General features: G+C 43.1%; 1 protein-coding gene across 4 annotated transcripts; it reads right to left on the reverse strand.

Annotated features, from left to right (window-relative positions):
• Positions 1 to 3,671: 3,671 nt before the first annotated feature.
• HSD17B3 (hydroxysteroid 17-beta dehydrogenase 3) lies at positions 3,672 to 27,034 on the reverse strand. Of its 4 annotated transcripts, none has more exons than XM_083465033.1 (12): positions 26,902 to 27,034; positions 22,488 to 22,713; positions 18,376 to 18,422; positions 14,485 to 14,560; positions 12,745 to 12,852; positions 11,553 to 11,620; positions 9,412 to 9,447; positions 8,455 to 8,489; positions 8,019 to 8,100; positions 5,974 to 6,039; positions 5,566 to 5,715; positions 3,672 to 4,784 (listed from the first exon to the last, which is right to left on the reverse strand). In XM_083465033.1, the coding sequence occupies exons 2-12, from the start codon at positions 22,639 to 22,641 to the stop codon at positions 4,674 to 4,676; spliced, it is 933 nt and encodes a 310-aa protein (XP_083321159.1). In that variant the 5' UTR covers positions 22,642 to 22,713; positions 26,902 to 27,034; the 3' UTR covers positions 3,672 to 4,673. The 4 variants fall into 4 exon arrangements, with proteins under 4 accessions (XP_083321159.1, XP_083321160.1, XP_083321158.1 ...); XM_083465034.1 differs by having other exon boundaries at positions 26,547 to 26,956; XM_083465032.1 differs by lacking the exon at positions 26,902 to 27,034 and adding an exon at positions 23,039 to 23,706.
• Between the last annotated feature and the right edge of the window lie 844 nt (positions 27,035 to 27,878).

Consider the following 27,878-nt stretch of genomic DNA (forward strand, 5'->3'; position numbering starts at 1 on the left):
TCGATCTCATTAAACAGAAGTGACATTGTATCTGTGCCACACAGTTTTGACAAATTAGCAGAAATAAGATTTCTGCCGCCACCCTCCCCTTATTGGAAAATTAATGCCATAGTGATTCCTATTCTCATTGCTCCTCTCCCTGATCAGAACTGTGGTGAAATTACATGGAACCCTCTCATAGGGTTGTTGTGTGGATAAAATAAGAGGATGAATAACCCTGAGTAACTGGGAGGAAGGATGGGATATATATTTTTTGAAGTATAATCAAAATAGTGTAGTATTCATGTGGTTACTTTACCACAAAGTGGTCAGCAGTTGTTTGAATTATCGTGGCACTATAAACGTGGCTTTTGTTGTATGTTGTGCATTTCGAAGAGAAAGATGCCGAATTCTTTATGGACTCTCAGCATGCGGAACTGGTCATGAGGAAAAATGGGCCAATGGCTGATTTTGCCATAAGAGAAATACCGGTAATTTCCTTGAAGGAAGAGCTGCTCCATGGCTCAAGAATCTTTGCTTTCCGAAGCAGGAAATCCAAGAGTGCTCACCTCAGCAAGTGAAAAACATAGGGATTTATTTATTTATTCAATTTATATCCCCTCTTTCTTCCAAAAAGCTGGTTCTAACCCACTTCTCCATTTATCCTCAAAACAACTCTATAAAGTAGATTAGACAGAGAGACTGTGCCTGGCATAAGGGCACCGAGTTGGCTGCACAGCTGAGTCGAGATGTGAATCCTAGCCTCAGAGATCCTAGTCCAGTACTCTAACCACTACCCCACACTGCGGTTTTAAAAATGGGGGGTTTTGTGTGTGTGTGTGTGTGTGTGCCATCTTACTCTGTGATCTTCTAAAACTGAGTGGGCCATACTAAGGTAAATTCCAATCTGTTTTTTCTTCCTTATTGACATTTGCGGCAAGCACTTCTCATGGGAAGGAGAGAACTCCTGATATAAACGCAGTGTAATGTAGCGGTTAGAATATTGAACGGAGACTGGAAGAATCTGAATTCAAATCTTCACAAACTCGGTGAATTCACTGGGTGTACCCGCCTTCAGTCTGAACTGCCTCACAGGATTATCATTAAGGATAAATGTGATCAGAGAACAATGTGCAAAACCCTGAGCTCGTTAGAATAAAGGTGGAATACAAAGGGACGCCGTGGGTTAAACCACAGAGCCTAGGGCTTGCCGATCAGAAGGTCAGCGGTTCGAATCCCCGCGATGGGGGTGAGCTCCCGTTGCTCGGTCCCTGCTCCTGCCAACCTAGCAGTTTAAAAGCACGTCAAGGTGCAAGTACATAAATAAGTACATTCCTGAGAATGCTCAGGGGACTGAATCTATCCCAGCACCTACTTCTGTCCTATTATCATAGTACCATCGAGAGTGTCTTAACCTATAGTATATTATCGTGGTATGGGAGCAGCTCTGAAATGGATAAAAAAGCTTTACAGAGAACAATTAAAATTGCCCAGAATGTTATTGGGCTCCGACTACCAACCCTGGATGAGATCTTCACGTCTCGCATCTTGAAGAAGTCACATAATATTCTGAGAGATCCCACCCACCCTGCTCACAACTTCTTTGAACTATTGCCTTCGGGCAGAAGATATAGGACGATGAAAACACGAACCACACGCCTTCTGAATAGTTTCTATCCAAGAGCTCTGATTGCACTAAATAATGATCTCAGGGCCAGTTGCAAGGTTTAGCAAGCAGGGAGTAGGAAGGAATGAGATAGGTTTCAGGTTATGTTATGCCTGTAATAGGTCATGCTATATTTTGGATTATGTTATGTTTTATAGATTATGTCTGAATAGGATGAGAGTGTCGGAGATACGTGCAAATGTATATGTGAACCCGGTCTTTGGGTGGGTGTTTGATTTTCGTTGTTGTGTATACTGTGTATATACGGACAATGACAATAAATTTATCTTATCTTAAGTACCGCTCCAGCGGGAAGGTAAACGACGTTTCCGTGCGCTGCTCTGGTTCGCCAGAAGCGGCTTTGTCATGCTGGCCATATGACCTGGAAGCTGTACGCCAGCTCCCTTGGCCAATAAAGCGAGATGAGCGCCGCAACCCCAGAGTCGGCCACGACTGGACCTAATGGTCAGGAGTCCCTTTAGCTTTACCTTACAAAGGTGATAAATAAAAATATTTTCCAGCAATAGCTGACTTATCTTAGAATAGTTGTTGTATAAAACAATAGATTAATAACCCCAGTGTCATTTTCAATAGCTCAGAGAGCTGTAATAGACAGATTCCTGGCTTTATCATTTCAACAAGGTCAAGCGATGGGAGGATTTAAGACAAGTGTGAGAAAAAGTCTCTGTGTATTTCATTATCTTGTCATTGCTTTTGCAGTTGCATTTGGCACAGAAACCCAGCTGAATTTTTCTAAGCAGCTACTTTCGGAAAAGGCATGTATCCTGAAAATACGTGCCGCCATTCCAGCTCCAAGGCCCAATCTGCCCTAGATCGCTCCAGAAGTTCCTTCAGGCTTTGCTGCGACACCACAATAAAGTATTTCAGGCAAACGGCACATCAAATTCTTTCTCTTGCGGGTGGTCTTTTGAGAACAGTAGGGCCCTGTCTGTCCTGCCAGTCATGATAATAAGAGTGTTTACAACACTGGAGATCAATGTTTCACTTAAGCAAAAAGATTTACTGCACTGTAAATTGCTTGTCTAGACAGATTTGCTGCTCTGATCTGTGTAAAAGTAAATCTTTGACTCTCTTAAGGCTGCAATCCTCAAGCCACTTACCCCAGAAAAGTCCTACTAACTAGGGTGGGATTACACCACAGCAAGTGACTGCAGAGCTGAAGCCTTACAGCTACAGGGCAGATGTAATCTGCCAAGCTGGGAGCACATTGTACATGGTCATGGGTTAAAAGCAGTTTCCCATCCTCTTAATCTGCTTTTCTTTGTGACTGACAAAGTGCAAATATTCTGCACGAAGCCATGTCCCCTTGAGGCAAGCTCAGCGACTGGAAAGTCTCAAAATGTAGTACACCTGACTGAGCAGAACCAGTTGACCTTTTTCTTGCAATTTCCTAGGGAAATACTGGCACCCTGTTTCCTGTGAGAGCTCATCCAAGATGCCACCAACATCGTCTTATGAGTCTAAGGCAGGCATAGGCAAACTCCGGCCCTCCAGATGTTTGGGACTACAATTCCCATCATCCCTAGCTCACAGGACCAGTGGTCAGGGATGATGGGAATTGTAGTCCCAAACATCCCAAACATCTGGAGGGCTGGAATTTGCCCATGCCTAGTGTAAGGTCTTGAAAGCTACTGACATCATGCCTCTCCTGGCTTGTCTTTTTTTGAAAGTAAAAAGCCCCTTGCAGGAGTGTCAACTTGGTCCTGTGATTGTTGGTGCCCAGGACTATGGGTGTCATCCAGCATGGCCCTGGCACCAAAATTTTGTGGGCACTCAGGCACTCAGGGCCCCATATGTCTCTAGAATATCACACTAGTTCAGGCAAAAGGATCCAACAGCGAGCTCATTACAAGTGATGGACTGAACCAAACCCAAATAAATGTTGAGAAATTAACTATAAACTAGGCCACATTTCACTGACGTTTTAATGTTTGCTATGTGGGTTTAAAAATGGAGGCAATGAACATAAAACAGTAAAACCAAAAGCAAACGAAGTGTAATATTCTTTAGTTTATAAGACGCATTTATTAGTTTATCCTACTGGATATTAGCCATAACAGATGTATTAGTTAACAGTAGTTTGATAGTCTACGACTCGGCTCAAACTAGGCAAGATCACTACATTATAGATCAGCTAAGTTACCAGCCTGAAATGTTTAATTGGTTAATTGGTTAGATTAATAAACACTTTTAACCAAGTAAGAAGGTGTTCCTGATTTTAAAATTTATATATCATTTTAATACAAATCTTGATAACTGCACATAGAAAATACCATTTTAAAAGAGGCAGTTTTTCTAAGATGGCGCCTACTATGAAACATGTGTCAGATTAGCTTCAAGCAGAGAAATTGTGCAACCTGATTCAGGACATTTGCTTTTGTCCACATGCAACTTTAATCAATTAATTAAAATTTATTAAGTCATATGATCAAACAGCTAAGATTTGTTGACAATGGTCCCACAAAGCACTCATTTCTCCTGCTTGCTCCTCCTAATAACTAATAGAGTCCAACCCTTCGCAGGGCTGGAGCTGACGGAAGTTTAGACCAAAACATCTGGAAGTCATTAGGCTGGTGAACCTGTTTTTCACCCATGCTGGTGGAAAGAGCTTCTGGACACACTCTTTGAGCCCCCCCTCCTCCACCATCTCCTCAAAAACGGTCTTCAAATTTTTACATTTTAATTCTTTCAGACGTAGTGAAATAAATCTTCAGAACAATACTACACTGTTGTGATCAATGTTAAGATCAAATCAACATCAAAATCAATGTTGCAAAAATCAAATTACATCTAAGCGTGCGCCATCTGTAAACTCTGGCTCCAAAGGGACTACAGAAGCAGAAATACTTAATATATGGCATTGAAACAGGGCAAAAAAAGACAGTGGTTGAAGGGCTCTTCTTACTCATAATGAAAGCCTTTCAACGAATCAAGCTCACTCCTGGCATGTTCATACCAGACAATCCAGACTGGATCTGCAGCAACATAAGCTCCAAAGAAGGCTTTCTCAGGTACTCTTCCCATTCTTCTTCTCTTTTTTTGTATATCTAACTAGCATAGTCTCTTGTAACCAGTCACTGCGGATGATCCATTCAGGAATGCACTTTATGATCCTTGCCTTTAGAAGGTATATATAAAAATGGGGAGGCACATTAATATCTCATGCATATGGTTAGGTTTCATAAGATTCAGGCTGATCATTTTTGCATGTGATTTTTACAGGATAGCACATTGTGGGTGAATGGTAAACGCTACTGCTCAGATGACGGCCTTCTCGGTGGTGGCGCCTGCCCTGTGGAACGCCCTCCCATCAGTTGTCAAGGAGATAAACAACTATCTGACTTTTAGAAGACATCTGAAGGCAGCCCTGTTTGGGGAGGTTTTTAATATTTGAAGTTTTATCATGTTTTTTTAATATTCTGTTGGGAGCTGGGTTTCCGGCGGAATCATCTGCCTTTTTTAGGGTGGCAGTGAGAAAGGTGCAATGATGATGGGAGCTTCTAGGCCAGCTGTCTATTAAGCATCCATGCAGAGATGCTCGCACAAAAACTTGTGCTGAAGTTATAGGACATTGCCTACTTATCGCGCAATGCACCTTGTGTCTGCTTGCTCAGTCCACAAGCTGGCAAGGGGTTGGGATGTGGCAGATTGTCCACCATTTCACTCCCTAGCCCCCTTACCCATTTAGGATTGCACCCAAGGTTGCAATCCTAATTTTCATTGGGGGATGAGTCCCACTGGACACAGTGGGACTGACTTCGGAATGGGCATGGATAGGATTGGGCAAGAAATAATGTTATTGAAGAATAGTCTTCAAAAGCCACCAGTAGGCCCTAGATGTTGGCGATGAGGAACCCTAGCCATCTCCTTCGTCTGATTAAAGTTTGCAGTTCAATTACCAAGAATTCATGAGATAAGGATCCACATGTCTCGTCCCCGAATGTGACACACTCCAGCGATTGTCTAGCAAAGTCTTCTGCTGACTTCATGAAGAGATTGGTCTCTGCCCAGTTGGTCATTGGAGTAGAGACACCCAAAGGAGTCAAAGCCTAAACCAAGAAACAAACACAGCAGCAGCAGCAACCTTTTCACAATCTTGAATGCTTTGTAGATTATAGGAGGCTTAAATGACAATTAGTGGGAAAAGCGCATCTCCTAGGATGGACTAAAGGAGAGAAATGGACATGTTTCACATAATTACGAAGAAAGAATAGAAAATGGCAAAAACATCCAAGGTCTCCCGGTATCTCATCTATGCAGACGATTTAGATTTAGATTTATTGTAAAAGCAGAGAGATATAAATTACCTGTATGATAATTCCCTTTCCTTTATATTCTGCTTGAAGAGCTTTGGAAAACATACATACAAAAGCCTAGACAGACAAAATTAAATACAGGTTAGTGTTTTGCACTTTAATCAATTGCCGAAACATCAAGAATCCCATCCCCACCCCCACCCCCCAAACACTCTGATTTATCTTTCTTATCACTAGAGATAGAAGGATTTGTTAATTTTGGATATCCCAGTTTCTAATTTTTCCAATCTTAAATCCAGTTTGCTGGAACCATTTCTACAGCAAATTTGTGAATTTTCTTTTTTTAAAAAAAAATCCTCATGAAAATTCATCAGCATTTTAGTGTGACTTTCTCCTAATAAACACAAGTTTTGCAAGTCATGCTTCCTCATATAGCACGATTTTGTAGTTTTTAAATGAATATATTCCTTTATATGCACACTTTTACCTAATATGTGCATTTCTGTAAACATTAGTTAGATGGAGAGCTGCATTGCCAAATTCGGATCAATGCAAATTTCAAAGGCTACATGGTGTTAAATGCTATGATTTGGGGTGATTTGTGATATGGAGGAAGAATATAAGCTGCAAAGGAATTTCTGGGTAGTCTGGCCAAACTAGGGCCGTTAAGAGAGCCACTGTGGGTCATGACCACAGACTGGAGTATCTACTCTGAAGGAGGCAAAGGGCTTCTGGGAAGAAGAAAGGGGAAGAAACAAACCAGAAGCTTTCTTATTAGGAATTTTAGGTCCAGAAATACCAAAAGAGCAGAAAAAACTGTTTATGTACCCTACGACAGCTGCGCGGATGTTGCTAGCCCAAAGATGGAAGAGAAGAATGGTTGGCAAAGATGATGGGCTATGCCAAAATGGCAAAAATGACCAGAAAGATCAGAGATGAAGAAGATAATAAATTTAATAAAGAATGGGGAAAATTTATAAGTTACTTAAAGGAACACTGTAAACATTGGCCGGATTCTAAAAAACACATCTGCAATGTAACGAGACCTATGGTGAGAACTGAGTTTTAAGGAAGTATGGAGAACATTATAAGATGCAGTCGGAAAAGAATAACCAGGGAAACTATGGAGGGGTGGAGGGGAGTCGAGGAATTTGGAGAATAATACATGTACATGATTATGACTTATTTGTGATGCTAACTGTTAAAACTAAAAATGAATAAAAATATTTTTTTGAAGAAAGGGTGAAATCCATCTTGGCGAGGGAGAAGGACAGACTGCCTGCGATGCTTTGGGCCATGCTGTAAGATCTGGAACCCCTCCATGCAGACTGAGGGTGTAAATAGGCGAATAAACCTTATTTCTTAAAGTGCAAGAGTCTCCACTGTGTCTTCTATTCTCCAAAGGGACACAGATCCTGTGTTGATGCCTGTGATCCCATGTGCTCTGGACACTGCTTGGCAGTGGGCTTTTGTAATAATACGTTTTGTTTCCTCTGTAGGTTGATGAGCATGCAGAAGAGAATCTTTTCTCCTTGTGGCACCCAGACTGTGGAACTCACTTTTCCCTCACAGATCTAGCAGATCCCCTACCTGATGGTGTTTAGACACTTAGCAAAACAGTTTTATTACAGCATGCCCACAGAATATGAGCAGTGTTTGGGTGTTTATTCCTATCTTAGCATCTTCTAATGTGCTGCTTGTACTGTCTCTACATCCTGTTGCTCTGAGCTGCCTCAGGTGACCCATTAATGGGATGGAAAGGCAGACAGGTAACCCCCACACACATATTTACATAAATATACATGTGTTAGAGTGTGGAGAATTCGGTTTGAGGTGTGTCTCCTCCCTTTCACAGAACTGCACTTCTCAGGGGACATTCCAAGGCCCATGTGAAGACACTGAAAATCACGCCAGGCACCTTCTGCCTGCAAATCATAGGCTTTACTCATGAGTTGCTACCTTGCCTTTGCTTCCAGTAGATCCTACTTCCACTGGAGATAAGGACAGCAGGCTGCTGCTGTAATTTCAATTTCCTTTTGATCCCATAAATCCTAGAACGACGCAGAAAATGTCTAAAACAAGCACAGAATTCTTACCTTAGAGGCAGAATAGACTGCATATAATGGACAGACAAAGGTGCCTACGGCAGAAGAGACGTTCAGAATCAGTCCCTTTTGTCTGAAAAACAACATGACATAAAACTTGCAATGTAAACACTCGTTTTGTAACCTAATGTTAAACATACCAAAGGCTTCCAATAAAAAGGTAAAGGTAAAGGACCACTGAACGGTTAAGTCCAGTCAAAGGCGACAATGGGGTTGTGGTGCTCATCTCGCTTTCAGGCCGAGGGAGCCAATGTTTGTCCACAGTGATCATGATGTTCTCCAGGGAGGCATGCCCCTGGTTGCACCAAGTAACACAACTGGATTCTGGAAGTTAAACCAAAGTTAATTCCAGTTCGAAAGCTTCTTCTTGTTTTTTTCTGTTTGTTTGTTTGTTTTTTAAAATCTTGAACATAAGAAAGAGGTTTACCTTGACACCATCTGTTTCAAAATCATCCGTGTCATCTAAAAATATATATATACATGAATAACAACAACAACAATTTATTTATACCCCACCCATCTGGCTGGGTTTCCCCAACCACTCTGGGTTGCTTGCAACAAAATATAATAATTTATACGAGCCAGAGCACTAACACAGAGTAGACCACCTGGAATGTGCTATATTCCAAACTCCACAGCTCAACGTTTCATGCAAATCCACCTAATTTGCACTTCCTAAAGCAATACTTTAGCCAAAACACAGCTATCCTTTGGAATCCAGGCTTCTCTGAATTTTGTGATCCAGTTCCCCAACCAAAAAACTGCGTACAAAAATGAATATATTTGGGGACAGGTTGTAATTTGTAAGCAATTTTCCATATATATATATATATATATATATATATATATATATATATATATGTTATATTTGCTAATCTGTGCCTTTTTATTAACATTTCCTGTGTTAAAAACATTTTTAGCACATTTTTTAGGTTGGAGAAAGGCATCGCAAAATTTGGAGAAGTGCCATTTTCAAAGCATAGCTGCATTTCGGTTCATGTATCATTTTGGGAAGTGGAAATCAGGTAGGTTCGCATTAAACTGTGAACTGAACGGAATGTTCCTTCATCTTCTTGGCTCAGACAAGGCTTTCTAAGAATGACAAGCATTCCGTTCAAATGTTGCACTTTTGTTCTGGCAAGCACACAACCTGCAACATGTCCCCATAAAGTGTGAAGCAGCCCACAGCAACCACAAATCAGTTTGGTCCTCAAAAACTCCTCCAGGATCTTCTCAGTGAATAAGAAACATAGCTATCACCAGCTATCCACATTGTGTGAGGAAAACATCTTTGACCACAGCCGAGATGTCTGTGAAATCTCCCACCCACCCCCCAAAAATATCTTTATTTTCTACACATGCATAGCTATTGTGTGGTACATACCTTGGTGACAGAGAAGATGTTGCAGTTGATGAGGTCCTATAGGGAATAAAAAGTAGATTACATGAGAGGCTGACTGATCTGGTGGAGAGAAAGAGTTCCAGAAAGTTCAATTGCACATAATGTCTTAAACGGGAATGGAGAGCATTTGGCGCTGCAAGCGTTGTTGAATTTCATCTCCCGTATTCTCCTACCATTGGCCATCTGGCTGGGGCAGGACAGGGGTTGAAGTTCAACAACATCTCGAGGGCCACAGGAAAAAAAGGAAACATTTAAGGACGAATAAAGGTTGTCTGTGCCCAAACATGCCTTTTAATATAATGTGGTAGGAAAATAATGGATTTGTTTGCATGGGGCCACCCCACCAATAGGGATGAGGTGCCCTGTCTCAAACAACAGGCTTTGGGAGACCATTAAATGGGCCACAAAGTGTCAGATATAGCTTATTTATAAAAAAAAACAACCCACTACTCTCTCTGTGCGTGGGGTGTGTGTATTTTCTACCTTGGATATCAAGATGTTGTGGGCCATTTTTCCATCTCCAGAACCATCTTCTGACCTATGTACTATCAAGAACGGGATAATTGTTGCACAGTGCAACATCAGCTGCCCAGAGTGGCTGGGGAAACCCAGCCAGATGGGCAAGGTATAAATAATAAATTGTTGTTGTTGTTAGATGCACAGGGAAGATGCACTTGATTTATTCACCAGTGATTAGGGTCAGTGGCGGAGCAAGCCAATTGTGGCGTAGTGGTTAAGAGCGGTAGACTCATAATCTGGTGAACTGGGTTCGATTCCCCACTCCTCCACATGCAGCTGCTGGGTGACCTTGGGCTAGTCACACTTCTCTGAAGTCTGCTAGATCAAAACAGCTATTCGCTGGGACCAGTGAGATTTATAATATAGCCCTATTCATACTTGTTCAGAAGCAAGTCCCATAGTTTTCATTGAGACTTACTCCCCGTAGGTGTGCATAGGATGGCAGCCTCAATTTTTCTTTCTCTGTTATGTTCAGGCCATCATAAAGTTGGGCATTATAGATTAATTCTACTGCATTTCCCTATTCCCTTCCCTTATGCTTGCAGGATTTTTTCCTGTGCATTCTGCAGAGACTTTATCATTTCTGCACTATGGTCTTCAGGGAAATAAAGGGTTTAAGGACTTTGGCTAAAAATAGCTGGTCCAATAACTCTGTGGAAATGTCTTATTCTAGGGGGAGTCCATGTGGTGTCCTTCAAATGTTGCTGGACCACAATTCCCATCATCCCTGTTCATTGGCCATTCAGGCTGGGGCTAATGGAAATTTGCATCTAAGAACACCTGGAGGAACTTGCGATACTGGCTACACTTGCTCTGTTCAGATCAAATGCAACTTGATCGAAATTAATTCAATGAACAATAAATGTTGTTGTTGTTTAGTCGTTTAGTCACGTCTGACTCTTCGTGACCCCATGGACCAGAGCACGCCAGGCACTCTTGTCTTCCACTGCCTCCCGCAGCTTGGTCAAACTCATGTCCGTAGCTTCGAGAACACTGTCCAACCATCTCATCCTCTGTCGTCCCCTTCTCCTTATGCCCTCAATCTTTCCCAACATCAGGGTCTTTCCCAGGGAGTCTTCTCTTCTCATGAGGTGGCCAAAGTATTGGAGCCTCAGCTTCAAGATCTGTCCTTCCAGTGAGCACTCAGGGCTGATTTCCTTAAGAATGGAGAGGTTTGATCTTCTTGCAGTCCATGGGACTCTCAAGAGTCTCCTCCAGCGCCATAATTCAAAAGCGTCAATTCTTCAGCGTTCAGCCTTCTTTATGGTCCGGCTCTCACTTCCATACATCACTACCCTTGCCTACCATCACTACCCTCATGGATCACTGCCTTGCCGTGGCGAAGGGGCTTGAATAACTCAGAGAAACTATGAACTATGCCATGCAGGGCCACCCAAGATAGACAGGTCATAGTGGAGAGTTTTGACCAAACGTGATCCACCTGGAGCAGGAACCGGCAAGCCACTCCAATATCCCTGCCAAGAAAACTCCATGGACAAAGGCAATAATAAATAAATAAACTAATTTCTCTGTTCCATATGAAAGGGAAGTGTGGGCCTTCTGAGCAGTTGCTTTCAAGAGCACAAACATAGAATAATCCTTACCCCGTCATTCTCTGGTCCATTAAGAAAACGGGTTGGAGAGGGGCTAGAAAGCATTCCAACGTTGTTAACTAATAAACAGAAACACAGTGAGTCACACAACTATCTGGCACAACTACTTAGATCAGTTGCTGCTGGTTTAACCTGGTGCCTTCCAGATGTTTTGGACTAAAGGACCCCTGGACGGTTAAGTCTAGGCAAAGGCAACTATGGGGTTGTAGTGCTCATCTTGCTTTTCAGGCCAAGGGAGCAGGTGTTTGTCCACAGACAGCTTTCTGGGTCATGTGGCCAGCAGGACTAAACTGCTTCTGGTGCAATGGGACACCATGATGGAAACCAGAACGCATGGAAGCATTGTTTACCTTCCCGCCACAGCGGTATCTATTTAGCCACTTGTGTTGCTGTGCTTTTGAACTGCTAGGTTGGCAGGAGCTGGGACGGAGCAATGGGAGCTCACCCCACTGTGCAGATTTGAACCGCCGACCTTCCAATCGGTAAGCCCAAGAGGCTCAGTGGTGGCGCTGTGTTTTGGACTACATCTACCTGGGACTGATAGGAGTTGTAGTCCAAAACATCTGGAAGGCACCATTAGTAAAGGTTGCCTTAAACTGAGCTACTGTGAAGGCATAGCATCTGTTGAACTCATTCAGAAGATAATAGGCCTTTTAAACATAATACAAAATTGACCCCAGATCAGCCACTTGTAGGTCTGATGAGGACCAGTTTGACATAATATAATTTCAATAACTATGCGAGAAGAGTTTGTTTTATTTACTTATTTGTTGCCTTTATCCCACCTTCCTCCCCTTCCAAAGGAGCTCAATGTGTTCCTGGTGTTCCTCCCTTTCCATTTTACCCTCACAATAACCCTGAGAGGAAGGTTAGGCTGAGAGGCGGTGACTGACCCAAGGTCACCCAGTTAGCTTCAAGATGGCTGAGTGGGGATTAGGAACCCTGGTCTCCCAGGTCCTCGTCCGACAATCTAACCCAGGCATAGGCAAACTGTCTCTCCAGATGTTTGGGACTACAATTCCCATCATCCCTGACCACTGGTCCTGTTAGCTAAGGATGATGGGAATTGTAGTCTCAAACATTTGGAGGGCCGGAGTTTGCCTATGCCTGATCCAACCACTACACCACACTGCCTCACTGCAACCCAAAAGGAACTCTTGAAAAGCGCTATCAGAAACTTTACCCAAAATTCCAATTTCTAATCCTTGAAGACCATCTTCAATGTCATTGTACACGTTCCTTTTGGTAAAGTCAGCTTGTATAATTTTCACTTTTCTCCCTGTGGACTGCTCTGCATTTGGGGGGAGGGGGAGAAAGAGAGTCATTTTTGTGCTCTTTAAGAATTTCCTTGGCTACTGCTAAGACAGCAATGCATTGAGGAAATATGCTAGGTCAATGGTTCTCAAAGGTGTCTCCTCCTCCCAAGACCTCTTGACTATTGTTTGAGGTCTCAGCAGACCATGTAACTTACTTATTTTGTTCTATAAAGCTAAACACATACATAAGTCATGTTTTAACAACGCTTTTCCTTAAGCACTGGCAGAAGCACCAAAACGACAGTAGTGCTATATTATGACAATCACAGGCCCTAGGCCAGGATATTGACAAAGGATTCTTTAACTGGTGATTTTTAAGGGGAAAATTAGTAGACTGTAGCAAAACTGTATTATGGAAATCACAAGACTTAGGCCATAGACTTGACAGCCTCATGGCCCTGGTCAAAACTACCCCTTATCTCCATCGTCATAAACAAACAAACAAATCAAGTGCAGAATGTAGTAGAAATATTACTGACTGTGTTTTTCTGTGAAACACTTTAATGAAACTTGTGGACCACCACAAGGTCACAGTTTGAGAACTTGAGCGCTGGATCCTGCCTTACACCAAAGCAATAGCTCCAACTATTGCACCAGTACAAGAGCTCTTAAATTTAATTCTACATATGTACAGCCAGCTCACACTTTACGCAGACAACACTGGTGTAGAATATCCATTCCATTCACCTAGTAAGCTAAAGTAAAAGGTAAAGGACCCCTGGACGGTTAAGTCCAGTCAAAGGCGACTATGGGGTTGTCGCACTCATCTCACTTTCAGGCCACAGACAGCTTTCCAGGTCATGTGGCCAGCATGAATAACCTGCCTCTGGCGCAATGGAACACTGTGACAGAAACCAGAGGACACAGGAATGCTATTTGTCTTCCCACCGCAGCGGTACCTATTTATCTACTTGCACTGGTGTGCTTTCGAACTGCTAGGTTGGCAGGAGCTGGGACAGGGCAACAGGAACTCACTCTGTCATGGGGACTCAAACTGCCGACCTTGTGATCAGCAAGTCCAAGTGGCCCTAGTAACATCTGATGGGAAGGGGCATGTCTCTAAACATGCAGTGGACCACACTGGCATGTCATTGGACCCCAACAACTGTGAATCTGTGTCCCTCCAGATGTTGATGGATTCCAGGTTCCATCAACCCTGGTCAGCATGGGTAACAGTCAGGGATTATGAGAGCTGTAGTCCAGTATCAAATCTGAAGGGCCACACTTCTACGTTAGTGTTCACTGAGGCAAGTGGTGAGTAAGCCACAACTTCAAATGCTGTGTCAAGTGTGGATCAACTTTTATTTGCCAGCAAAATGGGTTGTGCTGTTAGATACAGCATACACTTTCCTGGCAAAGGAGAATCTGGGATGCCCCACACTCCATGCAGCAAAGGTTTTTTCCTAGTCAGGCTATCGCCTAATTAAATAATTCCTAGTTGATTAATAAAATGAATTTTACAGGGCACTTCTAAGCCTGTTTATACAGCAAAATGTCCCACTGAATTCAAAGGTACTTCCTCCTGCACACTTAGCAAGTCTGCTTCGGATTACAACTGAAGGCATAAAGATATCAGGTGATAACTTTTTCACATATTAGATACTTACCAATTTCAGAGGCTACCTTCTGCATTTTTGTTAGTGTTCTGCTAATCAAAACAATATTTAATCCACGTCTGGCGAGCTATGGAAGCAAGTCGTAAATATATTAGTATTTCTGGAATGATTGGGCTGCACTGATATGGCAGAAGCTACCCAGATGCTTGTTGCATTTGTCCTAATATCTGCAACTGCAGAGGATACACAAGTGCAGCTAAAAGGAAGCAATTGCTTTCCAGTTGTGCGATGCAGATCAGGGAAATTCTGACTCCTAGTGGCAAAAGTATTGAAATCCTAATAAAGGGTGAGATTATGAGCACCATTCAAGGTGCTCATTAACTGTCTCTATTTCCTGGTGGGATTCAATCACGTGCTGGCAAATTCAGGTTGAACAATTATAGTGGACTGGGAAGTTTCATGTAACCAAAAGATGAAACTTTTTGCAATAAGGGAAATGATGGGGACCTGAACAGGAAGACGCAGAACACTTGCTCTGATGCAATGGCTTCTAATCTTCCCACAAACAAATCAGGTGAATGCTTTAAATAGCCAACATCATCTAATCTTCCTGCAAACAAATCAGGATAAATGCACAATAAGCAGGTCATAAGGAAGTTTCCTAACTCTCTTCTTTACTTTCTCTAACCTTCTCCCTCTCCCGTGGTATAAGAACTGGGAACCAAATAAGACAAGACCGGGGTGGGTGTGAGAAGTACAAGATATCACTCTTAAAATATTTGAAATAGTATTACATAGCAGAGGACAAAGACTTCTTCTCTGCTGTTCCAGAGAGCAGAACTAGATCAAATAAGTTTAAATTACAGGAGGGTGGGTTTTAGTTGAACATTAGGAGTAAATGAATGCAGGTCAATTATGGGACCATTTGTTTATTTGGAAATAATACCACAGGAGGTGGTGTTCAGTAAAAAACACACACACATTCAAATTCAAAACAACAACTCATAAGCAATTGAATATACCAATAATAAAAAAACCACAATAGGCAGATGAAGATGATGGACTATATGGAACTTGCCGAACTGACTGGGAGACTCCGAGACCAGAGAGAAGAGATGGTGGAAGAAGACTAGAAGAAGTTTAAGGAATATTTGAAAAAATATGTTAATATTTAAATCTTTAAATAGCTTTGGAAGTGGATATAGGCTGTAGGGTTAGAAGCAGAATAAAGTTTATTTTAAAATAGTATTATTTTTTATAAAATGTGAAGTTATTTTAAGTTTGATTTTAAAAAAAGATGGTTAGAAACTATGATATATGTAAACTGCTAAAGATGAAGTAAAATGAAAATCAGATAGGTGGTCCTTGGGGAAACCCACTTAACAATGTTTAGAAAAATAAGGATATGACAATAATTTGTTTGTATTGGGGTTTTTTGTGTTCTTTATTTGTGTTATAAAATGAATAAAACAATTTTGGGGGAAAAACAAAATAAAAACAACCTATCCCAATTATAGCAGTCAGGAATCATTCAAGTGGGATCAGGCCAAAGTAAGTTTGAGTAAGTAAGTTGCATTTTAAACAGCCGGCAGGAGCTCACCACAGTTGGTCCCCAATGTGTCTGGGTGGAGAGACAAGCTCTCCTTCCCTGGAAGTCTTCAAGCAGAGGCATCTCTTTGGGATGCTTTGGTTCCAACACTTCTTGCATCCGACAGCAGGATAGACTAAGTGGTCCACAGGCCTCCACTCCAAACTCTATGATTCTCTGATGTGTCCACACAGGGGCGAAGGAAGGAGAACCGGCACCCGGGGCGGGGTGTCGGGGTGGGGCAAACTGCCCACCGGCGCATGCACACACAATGTACGTATAGCACATGTGCACGTGCCGCTACTACCACGTGTGGTGATCACACAGGGTCCCCAGACGTTTCACCGTCTATTGATCCCTGTGCCACCACTTTATTTCTCGCTGCCACCACCCAGGCCCTACCTGGTACAATACTGAGTCCAGTCAGGGTTAAATTGGAACATAAACTTGTGTTTATTTTTTGCAGTTTAACAAGCGTGTGGTTTCATAAACGGTATCGGTCAATTACATTCATGGGGAGCCTATCCAGACCTATAACTTCCGCTACCTGCTCTCACTCACTAAACCACCTCTCAGATATTTACTCATCTTCCTAGCTCCTAACTGTTCCTGACTCAGCTTATTTCGCTACACTAACTCAACCTACCCATAGACCTACCCAATTCACTCCCACTCCAACCAACCACCCAACTCCCAACGAACTCCCCCTTTCGCCCCTCCCAGAGCTGGTTTTATAGTCCCTCTGACTCCACCCCCTGGGTTCTGATTGGGTAACCTGATTAACTATTTCACCTCCAGCACTCTCATATGTTAACGTCACACCACACATGCCGCTACATATCGTGCATGCACGCACACAATACACACAGTGGTGGGATCCTCTGCTTGCGGTGGCAGCGGCGGCAGAGGGATCCCACCACCATCCATACGGGGCAGGCATGCACGGTATATAGCGGCGCGGATACCGCCGCCGTCCATATGGCACATGTGTGCAGCCTGCATGTGCGGTATGTACAGCACACGCGCATGCGCCACTGGGCGGTTTGCTGACGGCACCGCTCAAGCGCTGAATAGACGGCGGCGGAGGGTGCAGCCGCGAGCGGAGGATCCTTCGCACGCGGGTGCGGCGGTGCGATGGCGGTGGCTTGTGCTGCCGCGCCCGGGGGCGGTGGGATGAGCCCCTTGCGGGGAGCCTTCTTGTCACCCCTCCTCAGAGATGGCACCCGGGGTGGACTGCCCTCCCACCCCCTTCCTCCGCCACTGTGTCCACATCAGTCTGACCCTTATGTTTCCCTCCCCTTAAGGTTTTGATCTATGGGCTACTATTAAAACGAGGCTGCATTTTAAATTATATTTTAACCTGTATTTTAAATTGGTTTATTTTTTATTGTAATTTTACTGGTGTTAGCCACCCTGAGCCTGGCTCTGGCCAGGGAGGGCAGGGTATAAATAAATTTTATTATTATTATTATAGAAGCTTCTCTATTCCTGCCTCTTCAATACATCAGTGTTATGCACAATGCAATCCCCTTGCCCCAAAAACTGTTGGTTCCATGTTGCAGGAGCTTTGGGATAACATTTCCCCCGATTTCCTTTGTGAAGCACCATGGGGAGGCTGCAAAGAATGACTTTCTGTAGCAGACAATCCCTGAGCTGGCTTGAGCACTAAGCTGTTCATCCCATGGAATTCCAGCATCATGTTGCTGTGCCCTTAATTCCCTTACATCGTGGGAGCTTCCCACATAGCCCCACGCACTCTCCTGTCCCTTGGATAAATATAGTTTTACAGGACTGTAAGGGTTGCTGTGAGAACCCCTCTGACACGATTTTATATCTCCTCACAGACACAGATAAGTATGTGACCTGGCGTGTAGCACTCTTTGCAACTGCCGCTAGGAAAATTAGAGCAAATTATATAGCCAAGATAGCAACCAACTGTAAAGGAGATGAATTTATTTGACCCTATCGACATCAAGCTATAGTCTATCTTTATCACCAAACTCCGAATATAATTGCACATTGTACTAATTAATATTATTTTTTAATATATTAGTGGCCATGTGACGATTTTAGCCTATAAATTTTATTGTTTAATGTCTTAACCTGTATATTAAGGTACTCTTATAGCTTTGTTTACAGTAGGTAATGTCTTGATAATATAAATGTTTTACGTTTTTCATATTAATCCAGCATATTTTAATTGTTGAATGATTCTTGTGTACGTTACAGCAGCCTTAGGCTATGTGCAGTAAAACTGACTGACTGACTGACTGTGAGAAACATGTATGCAAAGCCCTATGAATACTCCAAAACACGACATAAATGCAAAGAGATTTTGTACATGTTTATCATACCTCAAAGGAATAGGCTTTTCCAATCCCGTCGCCAGATCCTGTGATCACTAAATGATGAGACAATAAAGACAGTATGTGATCTTTAGCTGGCTTGTTCTTTCTTGCATTCAAACACTGCGGTTCCACATGATTTTTTTGGGACATCCCAGTCTCATTGATTGAGAAATGTAGAGACAGCATCCCTTGAGATATTGCTGGGCAATAGCTCCCATCATCTCTGACCATCGGTTTGTCAATTATATAAAATTGTACATCTCCTAAACAACCTATATGCAGGGATTTGTTTGCTTTTTAAGCAGGGTGGAATCTAGACACATATAAAAAAATGTTGTGAAATGCTTTTTTAAAAAAACGTTTTGAAAAATATATAGAATTTGCCATTGCTCACCATCGCCATCTAGTATGACATTTGTATAATGCACTTTACAACACACTTATTTGCAGCCATATAGCTGAGTCCCATATGGAACTCAGCGGAACCGAGTTCCCTTAACTTTTAAAATTAAACAATTGTTATTTTTGGTCTGGTGGGGCTGTAACGGATATACAGTGGTACCTCGGGTTAAGTACTTAATTCATTCCGGAGGTTTGTTCTTAACCTGAAATTGTTCTTAACCTGAAGCACCACTTTAGCTAATGGGGCCTCCCACTGCTGCCGCGCCGCCAGGGCATGATTTCTGTTCTCATCCTGAAGCAAAGTTCTTAACCCGAGGTACTATTTCTGGGTTAGGGGAGTCTGTAACCTGAAGCGTATGTAACCTGAGGTACATACACTCAGTGCCTGAGCCAAAAAACCCCTGTATCTGTAATCAATAAAGTTGTGGCCATTTCTAATCCAGATCACTGTCTGGGTGTGTGTGTGTGTGTGGCAGCACTGTGACTGGGCCCACAACAAACAAACAAACAAACAAACAAACAAACAAATATTTTGGTGAGTTCCTCCCTTTTTTCCAGAAGAAAAGCACTGCATATGTATGTGTACAAGCTGCTCAACCCCTCACATGAACAGAAGACATACTTCTAGATATTGGTTCTACTGGAAATGGTTTAGGGCAGCACTATATATTTTGGAGGTCACTACATATTTGGAGGTCCCAGGTTGCAAGGTGCTTAGATTGGTCTCAACTAGCGCCAGGGCCTTTTCAGTACTGGCCCCGACATGGTGGAACGCTCTGTCACAAGAGACTAGGGCCCTGTGGGACTTGACATCTTTCCGCAGGACTTGCAAGACAGAGCTGTTCCGCCTGGCCTTTGGTTTGGACTGAGTCTGACCCTTATGTTTCCCTCCCCTTATGGTTTTGGTCTATGGGCTGCTTTTAAAATGAGGCTGCATTTTAAATTGCATTTTAACCTGTATTTTAAATTGGTTTCCCCCCCCCCCTCCCATTATGTTTTTACTGTAATTTTACTGGTGTTAGCCGCCCTGGCTGGGGAGGGTGGGGTATAAATTATTATTATTATTATTATTATTATTATTATTATTATTATTATTATTATTATTATTATTATTATTGAAATGGTAAGTAGTATGACTAGAAAACTTGTGAGTTTGAAACTAAATTGGGAAACAAACTTTAATTATGATACGTATTGAGAACAGAATGTGGACCAATAGACTAATCAAACAACTTTCTGTAAGGGTGAGGGAACTCGCTCTCAAAATAAACTGCAGATGGTAGGCCAGTCTCTCTTTCATGTTTTACCTCCAGGCTAGTGCTCCAGATTGCTAGCAGTGATGTGGGTCCTCTCAAACTCACTTCCATTTATGGGGGGGCATGTCTACTAGTTAAAGTCTTTGGTTTAAATTAGCAGGCATGTCCAAAGTCCATTTCGGGGGCCTAATCCAGCCCGCCAGTCGACTTAATCCGGCCCCCGTGGCAGTATATGTCCTGGGGTAAAATCCTAAAAAAAGCTGAACAACTTTGGGGTAAAACTCTTTAATCCTAAATTAAATCAACAACTTTGGTCGGCCCTAACGCATGTTCACTTCATCAAATCTGGCCCTCTTTGGAAAAAGCACCCCTGGAAGTTTTTGAAGAAATCTCTAAAATTATTAAGGAACCTATTCAATTCACCCCACAATTGGTACTCGTCTCTTTATTTGAGAAGGGTAATCATGACATAAAAGCAAAATAAATAAATAAAAATGCTGCTTCTTTTATTCGCAGCAGCAGGTCTCTCAATTGTACAAAAATGGAAAACTTTGTCTAACCTCTGTGTTTGGAATATTCCTCTTCTGCAAAATATTCCATGGCATGTGAGAGCTTTGTTGGACGTTTGGAATGTGTGATTCTCATTTTTTCAAAACCCCAAGGACAAAATTATTTATCTGGTGTTTGTTGGCACCCTTGACAAAAGCAGTGCAACATGTCCATGACCTCTTTTCACTTTGTTATATTTTGTGTTTTACTTTTGGGGACTCTTTACTTTTTGTTTCTTTGGAAAATCACTGAAAATTATTTTTTTTTAAACTACTTTTACTCAGAGTAGATGTACTGAAATTAACAAAGACGACTAAGTTAGGTCCATCCATTTCTTTGGAGCTGCTTTGCATAAAGGTTTACAAAGCATCCATTATCTTAGCATCCAAGCCCATGGGTTTGTTTTTATTTTAAATTATCAGTTTGTAGTCACATCACTGAGCAGGAGATCTCTCTATTCACTCATAAAAAATGATAATGGCCGGAGAACTTAGGTTTGTAAATCGTATTAAGATGATGTGGGCTAGGAATCTGCCACTGGCAAACCAGTCATTGCCATAAGCAAAAGTAATTCTCATTGCTGTCCTGCATGTGTCTGTTCCAAAACAAGTTCCACTGAGTTTACTGGAGCTTACTTCCAGATAAATTTGTGTAGGACTGCAGCCTGAGTTTCTTTGTATTTCAAAAAGATTGAAGTTGCATATTAACGCTTCTCAGTTACATAACTGCATTAAAAAAACATTTCAAGGGTGCATGTGTCAATATTATAATATGTTTTTTGTGTTGAATATATGCTATATGGAAATTTATGGACCTAATAGGTATCTAAAGCCATTTGCACATCACAAAATATGTATTTTATCAAAGTAATTGTTGAACTAAAATACAATTAAGAAGAAGTACAGTGGTACCTCTGGATGTGAATGGGATCCGTTCCGGAGCTCCGTTCGTATCCTGAAGCGAATGCAACCCATGTCTGCGCGTGTGTGGGTCGCGATTTGCCTCTTCCGCGCATGCGTGTGACATCATTTTGAGCGTCTGCGCATGTGTGAGTGACAAAACCCTTAAGTGATGCGTTCCGTTACTTCCTGGTCGCCGCGGAGTGCAACCCGAAAATGCTCAACCTGAAGCTACTTCAACCCGACGTATGTCTGTATATTAATAGTGAAATAATTATTAAGTTATTCTTAAAATGATTGGTGGCTCATTCCTTACATCATAGGAGCCTATACAACACAAAACACTGTTGCTGTATGTAGGTTTTATTATATTTATTTTTTATCTTATATTTTGAAAATGTACATCCATGTTCTTTTCCTTAAATTTTTTTGGGGCCCCCAAGAGACTGGGCCCTAAGCTATAGCTTGTTTAGCTTATACAGTCGTACCTCGGGTTACAAACACCTTGGGTTACAAACACTTTGGGTTACAGACTCCGCTAACCTGGATGTAGTACCTCGGGTTAAGAACTTTACCTCAGAATGAGAATGGACATCGTGCGCCAGTAGCGCGGCGGCAGCGGGAGGCCCCACTAAAGCTAAAGTGGTACCTCAGGTTAAGAATGGTTTCAGGTTAAGAACGGACCTCTGGAACGAATTTAAGTTCATAACCAGAGGTACCACTGTACATAAATCTGGCAATGCCCATGAACCTTCGAAGATTGAGAGCTAGTGTCGTGGTTAGAGGACTGGATTAGGTCCATCTAGATTCTAGCTCAATACTTCCCGCTCTGACTGGCATCAACTCTCCAGGATTGCAGACAAGATTCTTTCCTAGCCCCGTTTGGAGATGCCACAAGCTGGGACCTTTTGTGCTGCAAATCTGGCATCCACAGAGTTGCTCCCCTGCTCCCATCCCAACACATCCGTTCACATTTCCCCAGAAATAAAAATATGAGGAAAAGTTGCTTTACCTGCCCATTCTCCCATGGACCGAAAAAAAGACTCAGGCACAGTACTCCATACAAGCGGAGAGAAATATTTCAAAAGCCGAACGCATTTCACCAGGAAAACGAGACAAGTGAGGCCCCCGAGGCAAGCGAGGAACTGCTGCAGGAATTCACCCATGATGAACCGATGCTGTGGACTCAGATAAGATACTGCCAATGTCTCTCTTCTGGTGCACTGCTACTTTTCGCTCTGGTAAAAGGAAGAAGAAGCCTGTCTAATCATAAACGTGTGAGTCATGTGATTATTTTTTTACCCATAGAGATCATAGAATAACTTTCTTGGCCCAGATATGTAAACTACCCAAACAAAAACATGAGAGCTAAAATTGTTGTTGTTTTTTTTTTGCATGGAGAGATGCTCATTCTCAGGGCACATTGTGGTCAGGGTCAGGCCAGCTGGTTTGCAGGATGATGTTGCCTTTGGCTCTCTGCTGTCTGTCGCTGAGATAAAAGATGTTCCGGAACATAACCCCCCCTATGGATACAATATGCCTGCTCCTAGTTAAGATACTCACATACAGGTACCGAAATCACAGTCGTCTGTTATTCCAGACCTGGAATAAATCTCATTTCCAGCATCTGGGCTTTTCTCTCCGGGTTCCAGTGGTGCTCTTCTAGTTTTGTGGTTGGTCCCTGTGACAGGACCACTTAACCAGCTCTTGGATGAACAGCGCAATTTTGTACACTCTTAGTTGGCTCTGCCCTTGAATCCAGTCTGGAAGCCGAAACTAGTAAACAATGTAGCAGCCAGATTTCTCACAGGAGCAGGTCATTGGCAAGATATTATTCTCCTGTTGAGACAGCTACAATGGCAACCAATCTGCTATCAGGCCAGGGGCCTGTGTTAATTCACAATGACTTAAATAACTTGCACCCAAGGTTATTTAAGAACCATCTCATTCCTTACATTCTGTCTCAGTCACTGAAGTCTTCTGGTGGGGGACTGTTTGTGGTCTCACATGCCCCTGAAGTCTGGCTGGCCTTTACTTCACTTCACTTCACTGCCTGGTGGAGGGGCTGAACCCCTAGTATGGCAGGCTGTGTCTTGTGGTACTCCTTGCTAATAGAAGTTCAGCAAGAGTCATACCTTTCTCTTTTTACATGTCTTCTAAAAACTATATTTATTAGGCAGGCTTTCTGAATCTCTGTTTCTTTGCCAACCCTCTCTCACTGATGTCTTTGATTTTTATTTTGTAATAGGGTGCTTTTAGCCTTATAGGAAAGTGCAGTGCATAAAATTTTAAAATAAATGCTCAAATGTAAATCTCACTGATTTCAGTGGGGCTAATTCTCAGCCATTTTGCTGTCGTTTAACTGTGTGATGGTTTGTTTTGCCTTTAGGCAAAAAAGTGGTCTAAACCACTGAGCCTCTTGGGCTTGCTGATCAGAAGGTTGGTGGTTCGAAAGCATGTCAGTGCAAGTAGATAAATAGGTACCACTGCAGTGGGAAGGTAAACGGCGTTTCCGTGCGCTCTAGCTTCCATTATGGTGTCCCATTGCGCCAGAAGCAGTTTAGTCATGCTGGCCACATGACCCGGAAAGCTGTCTGAGGACAAACGCTGGCTCCCTCGGCCTGAAAGCAAGATGAGCGCCGCACCCCACAGTCACCTTTGACTGGACTTTAGCTTTAGCTTTGCCTTTAGGACAAAGGACTCATTACATGAAGGCACAAGGATTCATCATTAACCCTGATGGCTGAGACCATCCAGGATCCAGAATGACCATCACAAGCCAGTTATTATGCAACCCCCTGAGGTTCCCATATGGACCTCCTGCCGGCATTAGAAACAGCAGAACAGCAGCCAGTTCCTTGAGAAAGAAAAGCTATAGCATCGAGCAGAGGCTGGGGGAACAAGACACTTTCTTTGACCATTGCCGACTGCTGGAAAAACCTGCTTTATCTCAAAGCATGTGCATAATGTGGGCTGAATCGTGCATGTTTCCCCCATCGTGTGTGGGGGAAATGGTAACTGAATCTAACACTCTATGCTAGAGCTTTCCAAACTGTGTGTTGTGACACACAAGTGTGTTGGCCGCAGGGTGTAGGTGTGTTGCGCGAATGCTCCCCACGCTCTTCCCGCGGCTAGAAAGGGGTTAGTTTAACCTCTGGTTTGTCAGTAAAACTGAATTATTGTGTTGCGGAATGATGCATGGCTGCAAAGTGTGCTGCCAACATGAAAAGTTTAGAAAGCTCTCCTCTACGACCTACTCCCATACCCTGGTCAGCAGTGCTAGGCATTGTCAGTTGCAGCCCAAGCTCCCGAATCAAGTGTTCAGCCTAGGGAATCTCAAGTGCAAAGCTCCATTTCCCCCTCTTACTAGGTCAGGGTAAATAGATTTTGGGGGTAAGTCAGTTTTGATGAGATTGGCACAGGGTTAAGAGTCAAGCTTCCTCTCACTGCAGCCCCAATCCAATTCCATACTTTTCTTTGGGTGCTCATGAGGTGCAGTGAGGCTGATATCTCAGGCGGGAATCTGGAAAGGTGTTGATTAAAAATGAGACTGCTCATGGTAGACTTAGGATCATAGAACAGAGTTGGACCACAAGGGTCATTTAGTCCAACTGCTGAACCTGCCTGAAGGCTCATAAAAACACAAGGAAAAGGGGACAAGGAGGGGAGAGGCCAGGGCAGGGATCAAACTCAGGTACAGTGGTACCTTGGGTTGCATACACTTCAGGTTACATACGCTTCAGGTTACACACTCCGCTAACCCAGAAATAGTGCTTCAGGATAAGAACAGAAATCGGGCTCCAGCGGTGCGGCAGCAGCAGGAGGCCCCATTAGCTAAAGTGGTGCTTCAGGTTAAGAACAGTTTCAGGTTAAGAATGGAACGAATTAAGTACTTAACCTGAGGTACCACTGTACCAGCTTTTAAACAGTTACAGTGGTGCCCCGCAAGACGAATGCCTCGCAAGACGGAAAACTCGCTAGACGAAAGAGTTTTCCGTTTTGGAGGTGCTTCGCAAAACAAATCTCCTATGGGCTTGCTTCGCAAGACGACAATGTCTTGTGAGTTCCTGCTGTTTTTTTTTCCTCCCCCCTTTTTCTAAGCTGCTAAGCCGCTTATCAGCTGATCCGATCAGCAGATAAGCCTCTAAAAGCCTCTAAAAGCCTCTAAAAGCCTCTAATAGCGCTAAGCCGCTTATCAGCTGATCCGATCAGCAGATAAGCCGCTAAAAGCCTCTAAAAGCCGCTAATAGCGCTAATCCGCTAATCCTTCAATGGGCTTGCTTCGCAAGACGAAAAAAACCGCTAGACGAAGAGAATCACATAACGGATTCTTTTCGTCTTGCTGTATTCTTATAATGAACAGTTGGAATTAGGAGGTACCTAATTTCTTCTGCTGAGGCAGACAAATGATATATTATTATTGTCAACATATGCATTCTTATGTATACAGTGGTACCTCAGGTTACATACGCTCCAGGTTACAAATGCTTCAGGTTACAGACTAACCCAGAAATAGTGCTTCAGGTTAAGAACTTTGCTTCAGAATGAGAACAGAAATCGTGCTCCGGCGGCGCAGCAGGAGGCCCCATTAGCTAAAGTGGTGCTTCAGGTTAAGAACAGTTTCAGGTTAAGAACGGACCTCCGGAACGAATTAAGTACTTAACCTGAGGTACCACTGTGCTTTACCCTATTAAGGCTGGAGAACCTTATTGCAAAATTCAGAGATGATCACATTTCAAAGGATGGCTGTGTTTGGGTTCTCATATTGCTTCTGCAAAAATTCAGATTTGCATAGCTGTCAACGTTTCCCTTTTTTAAAGGGAAATTCCCTTATTCTGAATAGGATTCCTCGCAAGAAAGGGAAAAGTTGACAGCTATGGATTTGGTTGGTCTGCCTTTAAATGTGAACTGAATCGAATTTACCCCCAATGCTACTTGATCTGCTTAGTAAAATCCAGCACCAATTTTTCACTCACCCATGGTTGTGCTTCCACTGGGAAATCAAGGCACAATGGAGTCTGCAGGTGTGGTTTATTCACACATACAGTACCTGTGATTCTATGATATACACCTGAGTTTATGGAGAGTTCTGCCCACTTCCTGCTCCTTCCTGTGTTGTAAAAAGGCACCCTCTCTTCCCGCGGTGACATCGTGGCCCCTGTTACCCTGGCAGCTTCTCCCTCTGTGTCTGCCAGAACCTTCGACCTGGTTGAGGACTTCCATCGAGCGGCTGGCTATCAGCGCCATCGTTTCGACCCACCGTCACCAGGATGGCCTCATGAGGAGGTTAGCTGGCATTGCTCTCAGCCAAGTCCAGGAATCTGTGAGTTTGCTCAAATTCTGACCCTCCCCGAATGCAGAAGACATTATGGGGAGTCTGACTGGCCTGCCAAATTAATTACAATACGAAATGTAGCTTGACTTACATGCCACTTACTCAGCTGTGGGCCACAGTACACAGCGCACTTGCTAGCAGCTCAGAGGAAACTACCTGTGAACAAATGCTCACCCGTCACATTCCCTCACCCTTCCTTTCTTCAGTTGGAGGCAAAAGGTGCCAGGGAAACCTGTCACACCCATATCTGATAAGCAGCAGCCTATCATGTAAGAGGAGGGGAACATTTAATCACATTGAAGTTTAACTTTTATAGGCTAAGGTTCAAAGAGTGCTGCATTTTTATGCATCTATCAGGAACGTGGAAACGAGAGGAATTTGAAACAAAAATGCCCTTTGCTTCCTCCATAGACTTATTTTGAAACAGAGGGAGAGTTCTTTTAAAGGGTGCAAAACGTGTCTGGGCCTTTGGCCTGCCTAATTAGATTCTAGCTCCTGGGTAGGCAAACTAAGGCCCAGGGGCTGGATCTGTCCCAATCGCCTTCTCAATCCGGCCTGCGGACGGTCCGGGAATTAGCGTGTTTTTACACTATTAGAACGTGTGCTTTTAATTAAAATGCATCTCTGGGTTGTTTGTGGGGCAAAGGAATTCATTCACCCCCCCCATATAGTCCAGCCCCCCACAAGGTCTGAGGGACAGTGGACCGGCCCCCTGCTGAAAAAGTTTGCTGGCCCCTGTTCTAGTCGTAGGCTTTATCCACAAGAACTGTTTCAAGCTCACGCTCAGCAACACCCCAAGAATTCTGGGAAATGTAGTCTGTTAAGGGTGCTGGGAATGGTAGCTCCGTGAGGGGGTAAACTACAGTTCCCAGGATTCTTCGGGGGGGGGTATTTTAAATGTGCTTGAGAGGTATGGTGTTCACAGCCATAGACCGTATTTGAAATACCACATGTTGCTAATACGTTCAGAAAATAAACCCTCCCACAGGGAGAAAGGGTAGAATAAACTCTCCCCACAGGGAGAAAGGGTAGTATAAAAGACCTTTGACCTGTGAAAGTTGGGCTCAG

This window comes from Podarcis liolepis (assembly GCF_965112155.1).
Source record: "Podarcis liolepis genome assembly, chromosome: 11".
NCBI classification, from domain to species: Eukaryota; Metazoa; Chordata; class Lepidosauria; order Squamata; family Lacertidae; genus Podarcis; species Podarcis liolepis.